This window comes from Chelonia mydas, chromosome 12 (assembly GCF_015237465.2).
Source record: "Chelonia mydas isolate rCheMyd1 chromosome 12, rCheMyd1.pri.v2, whole genome shotgun sequence".
NCBI classification, from domain to species: Eukaryota; Metazoa; Chordata; order Testudines; family Cheloniidae; genus Chelonia; species Chelonia mydas.
The window spans coordinates 4,804,437-4,814,084 of record NC_051252.2 but is presented as its reverse complement, the minus strand read 5'-3'; the positions used below and the strand labels follow the sequence as shown (position 1 = coordinate 4,814,084).

Here is a 9,648-nt window from a genome sequence, read left to right as displayed (position 1 = left end):
TGGAGTCTGTTTTTGAAGTTTTTTTGTTGAAGAATTGCCACTTTTAAGTCTGTTATTCAGTGCCCAGGGAGAATGAAGTGTTCTGCTACTGGTTTTTGAATGTTATAGTTCTTGATGTCTGATTTGTGTCCATTTATTCTTTTGCGTAGAGACTGTCCGGTTTGGCCAATGTACATGACGGGGGGGCATTGCTGGCACATGATGGCATGTATCACATTGGTAGATGTGCAGGTGAATGAGCCCCTGATGGTGTGGCTGATGTGGTTATGTCCTATTGTGGTGTCCATTGAATAGATATGCGGACAGAGTTGGCAACGCGGGATTGGTTCCTGGGTTAGTGTTTTTGTTGTGTGGTATCTAGTTGCTGGTGAGTATTTGCTTCAGGTTGGGGACTGTCTGTAAGTGAGGACTGGCCTGTCTCCCAAAGTCTGTGAGAGTGAGGGATCATCCTTCAGGATAGGTTGTAGATCCTTGATGATGCACTGGAGAGGTTTTAGTTGGGGGCTGTAGGTGACGGCTAGTAGCGTTCGGTTACTTTCTTTGTTGGGCTGTCCTGTAGTAGGTGACTTCTGGGTACCCTTCTGGCTCTGTCAATCTGTTTCTTCACTTCACCAGGTGGCTATTGTAGTTTTAAGGAAGCTTGATAGAGATCTTGTAGGTGTTTGTCTCTGTCTGAGGGATTGGAGCAAATGCGGTTGTATCTTAGAGCTTGACTGTAGACAATGGATCGTGTGATGTAGTGTGGATGAAAGCTGGAGGCATGTAGGTAAGTATAGCGGTCAGTAGGTTTCTGGTATAGGGTGGTGTTTATGTGACCATCGCTTATTAGCACAGTAGTGTCCAGGAAATGGATCTCTTGTGTGGACTGGTCTAGGCTGAGGTTGATGATGGGGTGGAAATTGTTGAAATCCTGGAGGAATTTCTCAAGGGCTTCTTTTCCATGGGTCCAGATGATGAATATGTCATCAATATAGCGCAGGTAGAGTAGGGGCGTTAGGGGACGAGAGCTAAAGAAGCGTTGTTCTAAGTCAGCCATAAAAATGTTGGCATATTGTGGGGCCATGCGGGTACCCATAGCAGTGCCGCTGACTTGAAGGTAGACATTGTCCCCAAATGTGAAATAGTTGTGGGTGAGGACAAAGTCACAAAAGTCACAAAGGTCAGTCACCAGGTTTGCCGTGACATTATCGGGGATACTGTTCCTGACAGCTTGTAGTCCATCTTTGTGTGGAATGTTGGTGTAGAGGCCTTCTACATCCATAGTGGCCAGGATGGTGTTTTCAGGAAGATCACCGATGGATTGTAGTTTCCTCAGGAAGTCAGTGGTGTCTCGAAGATAGCTGGGAGTGCTGGTAGCGTAGGGCCTGAGGAGGAAGTCTACATAGCCAGACAACCCTGCTGTCAGGGTTCCAATGCCTGAGATGATGGGGCATCCAGGATTTCCAGGTTTATGGATCTTGGGTAGCAGATAGAATACTCCTGGTCGGGTCTCTAGGGGTGTACGTCTGTGTAGATTTGTTCCTGTGCTTCTTCAGGGAGTTTTTTGAGCAGATGGGGCAGTTTCTTTTGGTAGCCCTCAGTGGGATCAGAGGGTAATGGCTTGTAGAATGTAGTATCAGAGAGTTGCCTAGCAGCCTCTTGTTCATATTCTGACCTATTCAGCACCCCCTTTGTCAGCCTTTTTGATTATGATGTCAGAGTTGTTTCTAAGGCTGTGGATGGCATTATGTTCTGCATGGCTGAGGTTATGGGGCAAGTGATGCTGCTTTTCCACAATTTCAGCCTGTGCACGTCGGCGGAAGCACGTTATGTAGAAGTCCAGTCTGTTGTTTCAACCTTCAGGAGGCGACATCGAAAGTAGGATTCTGGGTCACCTCAGAACTGTATCATGTTCATGGGGGTGGTGGGGCAGAAGGAGAGGCCCTGAGATAGGACAGACTCTTCTGCCGGGCTAAGGTTATAGCTGGATAGATTAACAATATTGTTGAGTGAGTTAAGGGAACCACTGTTGTGGCCCCTTGTGGCATGTAGGAGTTTAGATAGTTTAGTGTCCTTTTTCCTCTGTAGAGAAGCAAAGTGTGTGTTGTAAATGGCTTGTCTAGTTTTTGTAAAGTCCAGCCATGAGAAAGTTTGTGTGGAAGGTTGGTTTTTTATAAGAGTCTCCAGTTTTGAGAGCTCATTCCTGATCTTCCCGTTTGCTGTATAGGATGTTGATCAGGTGGTTCCGCAGTTTCTTTGAGCGTGTGGGGCACAATCTCTCATCATAGTCTGTGTGGTACGTAGACTGTAATGGATTTTTTACCTTCAGTCGTTTTGGTACGATGTCCATCTGTTTGCACTTGGAAAGGAAGATGATGTCTGCCTGTATCTGCACAAGTTTTTTCATGAAGTTGATGAATTTCCACTTCATATGGCTAAATTCAGTGCCTTGCATGGTGACAGGTTTCAGAGCGGTAGCCGTGTTAGTCTGTCTCAGCAAAAACAATGAGGGGTCCTTGTGGCACCTTACAGGCTAACAAATTTATTTGGGCATAAGCTTTCGTGGGCTGAAGCCCACTTGTTCCCTGCCTCACCATTCCCGAGCATTCTTTGAGCTGGGGTCAGAGTCCTCTGGCATCCAGGGTCCTTCTCCTGCAATGCAAGGCCTGTCTTCCAAACCATGGAGCCTCGGCTCCCCCCACAGGTCAGCGTGCTCTGACCTTCATGGTCCCGCAGCTAAACTGGGCTCCCACTGCTATGAGCCTGCCCATCTCTTTCTCTCTCCTGCCCAGAACTCCCTGTGCAGCTGTGACTCTTCCCCTCACCCACTCCGAACATTGTGGGTTTTAAGGTCCAGCATCAACACCTTAGGGGCTTTCTTCTAGGCTGGGGGGGGTCTTCCACTCTTCACATGCAAGCCCCTTCTTACAGGGTAGCAGAAAATTGATTTTCTAGCTTCAGCCAATCTCCTTAGCCTACCCTGTCATGCGGTTCCAGGGTCTGGTCTGTGCCCCAGCCTTTAACCAGTCTCCTGGGGGTGCCCCTGTAGTGGGCCTGGCCCCAAGGTCTCACACCGTTCCACTGGGGCAAGCCTGTGACCTCAAAGACTCTGAGACAGGGCAGTCGGCACCAGTGACCCCGTCTCTCTTTGTGGCTCCCTGCACCGAATCCAGCCCAGCCAGACTCCTGCGGGAGGTCTGTGCTGTCCCCTGTCAGGGCGCAGTGCTCTCAGTGAGTATTCACAGTGACACAGGCAGCCTCTCCAAACCACGGTACCATCGACTGGTCACCTGGCTACAGAATCTGAACGCACTGGGATTAGCTCAGAGAGGCAGAAGTTAAGCCCTGGTCCACCCTGATGCCACCCATGGTCCACCCTAAGCCATGATGGCCAGCCAGAGATGACTCATCTCTGGTGGTAGTCTCTGTCCTTGTTCCCGAATCCCTCCAAAACGGCCACCCCAATTCCAGCCTTCTGACACCCTTCTCTCCAGCTCATTTCCCAAGTCCCACCTGCTGGGTTTCCTGTGTTAGGTGTTGATCATTCAGTCCTTGGGGCGTCTCTCTGTCTTGTTGGAGCCTCTCTTGATTTGGGTCAAATTGAGCCAGTTCTTCAATGACACTCTTCATTCCAGAGACAGCGAGGTGACACTCACACCTCCTGTGCTGTTCCAACAGCAGTGTTAGCCATTTTACACCTGCTGGGTAGCAATGCACATACAGAGGGAAACTGAGGCACTCATCGTATTTATACAAATATTACAGAAAATTCCCACTTTATCATATCTCTTCCCCCTTCAAGACTGAACTGAGCAGGGTCACTTTGACCAGTGAGCTGGGGAAGTTTGAACACACAAACATTATTCATAGATGCCACAGCCTATTTCCAGTATTGCCAAATGTTCAGAAATCACGAGGTTGGCTTTAAAAATTATAGATGGGGTGTTCTTTTTATTGGCCTTCTGCTTTTTGAGCCTTTAGGGTGCACTGGGGTCACATTTGGAAGCTTTCTCCACAGCCATGAGGGCTAGAAACTTACTTTTTCTTTAAGAAGGAAGGCTGAAATCATCACATCTCCACTTGGCTCCAGGAGCTGGGGCTTTAAGGAAAACAATAATTACCATGAGACTCATGACAAAATCAACGCTGTATTTCCGATCTCTTGGTAGCTGCCCTACCAGGCACTTTCATGATTCCTACAGCACAGTTTCTAATCAATCAAACTTCCAATACACAATCCAGAGCAGTTTCACATCCTCCCTTAGGTCTGGTCTGTTAGATGGCACCAGCAGGGGGCACATGGGGAGTTTTCATGCTGCCCCGCATCCTTTTGCTACCCCAAAGCCATTGGGTTTGAAACTGGGATGGAGTCCTGCCACTGCCTGTGTGCCTTCATCTGCCAGGGAGCGAGGAGGTCAGTAAACCCACATTCCTGCATGTGTCAGCCATCGTGGCTGCACTCTGGGGTGTTCTTATCTTATCCCTTGCCTGGGGTAGGAAGTGACCCCTTGAGCATTTGGGAGGGGGGGTCAGTGTAGTTTTGTCCCTCTGAGAGGTAGGTCTTAATCCAGCCATATCTCTGTGGCTCTGGTGATGCAGGGTGCTCCCCACATTGGCAGGCCCCCCCTGGAGTTGTGTTCCAACCCCAGGCTGTGTGCATGCAAGGAACCCATTTCCCATTTGGGGGTTAACATGTTGCCCTCACCGCAGAACAGAGTCCTCCCCACCCCTGGGTGGGCTGTGATTCAGGGTCTCTTGGTTAAGAGAACCCACCATGGCCATAACCACACTGTGACCATGTGTCCATTACCAGCAACGGCCTTCCTGCTGCTTTACCTTTCTATGGGGCAATTATGCCCCACTCAGATTCTGCCCATTCTGCCCCACTCAGATTCAGGTGTCTAGCTACAGAAGAAAGTTGTCTTGAGCTTCATAGCCTTTCCTTTGTGTTGCAAGCAAGGGGGGAGGGGTGAAATCCAGTCCTGTATCAGCTGCTCCATTATATTGCCCAGGATCAATGTCAGACTAACAGGCCTATAATTACCCTGGTCATCCCATTTACTCTCTTGAAATATTGGCACAGCATTAGCTTTCTTCCAGTTTGTTGGAACTTCCCTGGTTTTCCAAGACTTATTGGAAAGCAACATGAGTGGTGCAGTTAGTACCTCAGCCAGCTCTTTTAAAACTCTTGGATACAAATTATCCAGACTTGCAATTTAAGACTATCTAACTTTAGTAGCCGCTGTTTAATATCCTGCCGACACACTGGTGGGATGGAAAGAGTGTTATCATATAGTCTATAGGGCGACTGCATGTTATCTATAGGGTGCTTATTTAGGGGCTAGGGTGGGTTGGGTCTCCAGGGTGCAAAGAGCCTATAGGATCCATATAGGCCCAGGCAGAGTCTCTGGGAGGGGGCTGCCGCACCTCCCCTCAGGAGGTCCCTGGGACAGGCGCGCGCACACCGAAGCAAGGGGCAGGGGCGCGCGCCCGAGCCCCCCTCCGCAGGGCGAGCCCCTGGCGCGGCCCCGCCAGGACGGAGAGCCTCGCGCCTGTGCCTGGCCAATGGGAAAGAGGGGCGGGGCGATGTCCCCCTGGGACGCTCCGATTGGGTCTCCATTCGAGGTCGGCCCGCCATTGGCTGGAGGCGGGGAGCGGGGCCGGAATGTAGGACGGCTGCGGGCTGCGCGAGGCCTGCCCGGGGTGAGAGACGCGGGGCTCGGCTGGGGGCGGGGCGGGGCGGGGGTGGTGAGGCCGGGCCGGGCCGGGCCGTGACCCGGGGCCGGACCGAGTCTCGCTCCCACCCGGGCCGCGGCCCCCGCCCCTCCCCCACGCGGTGGGCGCGGCCGGCTCCGCGCGAGGGATGAGGCGGGGGGCGGCTGTGCCCGCGCGCCGCGCGCTGGGGCGCCCCCTGGCGGGAGGCGGGGGCGGGCCTGGGGGGCGGGGCGGGGCCTGTTGTCTCGGGGCGGCCCCCGGCGAGCCTGTGACAGGCCTTTGTGCCCAGGGCCCGCCCCGCAGCGCCTCGCTGTCCCCGCCCCCTCCCGGGGCTCCCCCTCCAGCGCCTCGCTGTCCCCGCCCCCTCCCGGGGCGCCCCCTCCAGCGCCCCGCTGTCCCCGCCCCGCAGCGCTCCCGCCACCCCTGCCCCCTCCCAGTGCCCGTCCTGCAGCGCCCCAGAACCTCCCGCCCTCCCCGCATGTTCACAGGGTTCCCCTGCCCCCCCTCCCCATTAGACCAGCCTGCACCCAGGGGAGGCTGCACCACGGGTTTAAAAAGTAAATGTGGGGGATGATAAAGTCTTGAACTGCACCATAAGGGTGGGGGGATAATTAAGGCTGACATCATTCTGGCCTTTCCTGGCCTTTGATTGCTGGGCTGCCTGACCTGAGCAGTTATTTAATTTGTTTTTGTCGTTAGGTAATTCACCCTAACGTTTTGCACGCCGCCATCTCCACAAAAAACCCCACCCTCCCATACCTCTTCACAGACTGTTCTAGCAGCAGCTGCCTGATCAACTGCCCAGCTCTCAGCAGCTGCACGGGCTCTATTTCCCAACATGATTTGGGCTACTCTTTTCCTGTGCGAAGTAGAAAAATTAGTGGTAGCAGGACCATTCGGTGAGAGAAGCAGCAGTTCCTCAGTCGACTTGCTGCCCCAAGTGTCCACTCACCCTGGGTGAGGGATGTTAGTTACCCATTGTGCAAGAAAACAAGACTGGGAAATGCCCTCTCAGTGCACACAGTTCCAGTGGCACATATGCAAGGTATGCCCTCAGCACAAGCTGTGCCTGTGGGATGACCGTGTCCGGCCCCTGAGCGGGCATGGAGGATACCGTTTTGTAGAAAAGAACAGTGTACTCCACATAGCGTGACCTTGCATGCACCATATGTGCGATGTAACGTTGCATGGAGAATGCCTGTTTGCATACACGTGCAGAATTGAATGCCTGGCTAAAAATGTAATTAGAGAGACAAGATGGGTGAGGTAATATCTTTTATTGGATCAACTTCTGTTGGTGAGAGAGACAATCTTCAGAGCTTACACAGAGCTCTTCTTCAGGTCTGGGTAAGCTCCAAAGCTTCTCTCTCTCACCTGCAGAAGTTGGTCCCATGAAAGATATTACCTCACCCACCTTGTCTTCCTAATATCCTGGGACTGACATGGCTACAACATCACTGCATATAAAAATGTTATGGCATGCCATTGTACAGTTCTTGTTAATGTGGGAACAGTAACTTCTGCACTTCCTGACTTGGTTTTAACTCCTCAATCTTAACATTGCAGTAAGGCAGACCTCTGCACCTTATATTTTTGCTTTACTCTTAATTTTTCCTTTAAACCAAACCAGATCCATGCTCCTCACTGAGAACTCTGTCAGGGGCAAGTTAGCTCTAGTTATATTGAAATCTGAGTTTTTTTTTAACCATAGGAAAAGCACATTTTCTCTGCTCCTGTAACTCACACTTAGGGTTTGTATCCGTGCAGCGTGTGCACTGATTTAATTAAATCAGCAAACCCTTTCTGTGGACACTTAAACCCTCAGTGGGGGTAGTGACATGGTTTGCACTAGTTTAATGAGGTTCATTTAGAAACTAGATCGGTGCACAAGCTGTGCATGTACTTGTGGTTACTGTGGAAATGACCTCTTGGTACATAACAAGCACAGAAAACTTTAGATCCAAAGCTAAAATTTTGAGTGTGAAAATGAAGGTGAGGCTGTAAATCACCTGATGCTTTTTGGTCTAATCTCTTCTGGAGAGTTGGTGGCTGGGCTGGGCTCGCCACCACATCTGGGGTTACTGAACTTCTGGATGTGGGGAATTTACCTGCAGATATAGGTAGGAGCCAACCTACTTGGGAAATTAGAAGAAGAGAGGCATTTTGTTCCTCATAACTATGGTGTCACCAGTTACAGCATTCTGGTATCTAGGAGACTTCTCTTTTGAGGTTATTTGTGTAGTTTCTGCGTCTTTTTGTGTTTGTCTGTAGGTACAAGGCGGAGATGAGAGGAGAGGGCCTGGTTTGATGTAATCTTGACAAGGATTTTGGCCAAGGAAGATGGTGCTGGACTCGGGGACACAGTCGTATGAGCGGCATCGCAATGTCCTGAGCGCCAGCCCCCAGCATGAGAGGACCAGGAAAAAGTTCTCTGAACACAATGGGCTGCAACTCTATTCCTACCTCTCCCCTTCACCATCTCCAGATTCAGACCCTACCCACCCGGGCCAAAGGCCCAAAACGCCTACCAAGCTCAAGTGCTCCAAGGCCTCAGAAGCAAGGCCTGAGGTCAGGCGGCTGTCAGAAACCTGCCCTGCCTTCCCAAGCCCCTGCAGCTGGATGCGCCGTAGCGAGAGCACCTGCACTGTGAATAGTAGTGGCCGGGCGCGTGCACAAATCCGCAGTGCAGCTTCCCTGCCTCATATTGCCAGGCCAAAGGCTGAGGAGATCAGCGTCTGCAGGAGGAGTCCTTGCCTGCTGGTGGCCCTGAGGCCCTTGAATGTTGACAAGGAGAGAGAGAAGTTCTTCCAATCTTGTTATACTTACAACCCACAGTTTGAGTATGAGGAGCCTGTCCCTGTGGCTGTGCTGGAGAAATACAGAGATGCATCAGACCAGTTCATTACACAGGTAAAAACCAGTCTCTTGAGCACTCTTCCCACAGGCAGGTTGGCTCATTACCCGACGGGATGGAGACACAAACCCACCCCCCCTTACAGCAAAAGGCCAGACTGTCTTCTTGCCCTGAGACTAAAGCCGCCACACAGCAAGGGGTCAGATTAGATCAATACCCAGGGGATAACCCTCTCCCCCCGTCTAGCAAGGAGGTGGGCTGGTTTGACACCTGGGAGAGGCTGTACTTAGGGGAAAGCTAAGGGCTGGAACCCCGGGATAATGCTCCTCCAGCATTGGTGGGGGAGGGAATATCCTTCTGTCAGAGCAATTTCCTGATATCAAGGAGTCTATCACATACTGCAACAGTTAAATAACCGTTTGGTTTTCTGGAACATGTCTTCATTTGAAGGGCTCATACTAAGGCTTTGTCTACACTGGCAAGTGAAAGACAAAACTTTTGTGAGAGGTGTTTAACCCCCACCCCCCCACCCCAAAAGACAAAAGTTTTGCCAATGAGAAGCGTCGGTGTGAACAGCACTTCGTTGATGGGAGAGCTCTCCTGCTGACAAAGCTAATGCCACTCGTTGAGGGTGGACGTTTTTTTGTCCTCCCGATGAACAGCTGCTATACTGCGTGCCTTTTAGTTGCACGGCTTTAGCAGCACAGCTGTGTTGCTAAAAGCTGCGTAGTGTACACATAGCTTAACAAACCCGCGTTATTGAATGGAATAACTGATGCCCTCGTTTTTATATTTCAGATATTTCTGTTCCGTCTCCAAGCTTGTTGGGCTTTATCTTGTCACAGAGTGCTCGTGTACACTAATGCATAGCGGTCATTACCACACATTATAGATTGTGAAAAGTTGGTGTGTTAGAATAAATAAAATGGAAAAAAGAAGTGATACATTGGTTTGAAACTTTATCAGCCCAAAATCTCAAATTCAGAATTAAAGTGGCTAGAACAACGTTAACTCTGACTTTGAGCTTATGTTTTATGGAGCAACTGCTAATTCCTCCATAGTTAAGACTGCAGCGTGTTTCTCGTTTAAAGCAGAATTTT

General features: G+C 50.9%; 1 protein-coding gene across 3 annotated transcripts in view; it reads left to right on the top strand.

The window, feature by feature from the left end:
* The first annotated feature begins 5,572 nt into the window (after positions 1-5,572).
* Positions 5,573-9,648, top strand: part of KIAA0895L (KIAA0895 like) — a 45,071-nt gene continuing 40,995 nt past the window's right edge. The window contains exons 1-2 of one of the 3 annotated variants that reach the window (XM_037878150.2): positions 5,573-5,682; positions 7,966-8,604. In XM_037878150.2, coding sequence (XP_037734078.1) covers positions 8,035-8,604 — 570 coding nt within the window. In that variant the 5' untranslated portion in view covers positions 5,573-5,682; positions 7,966-8,034. Of the gene's footprint in view, positions 5,683-6,126; positions 8,605-9,648 lie in introns of those variants that run through there. The other 2 variants (XM_037878152.2, XM_037878153.2) reach the window with 2 other exon arrangements.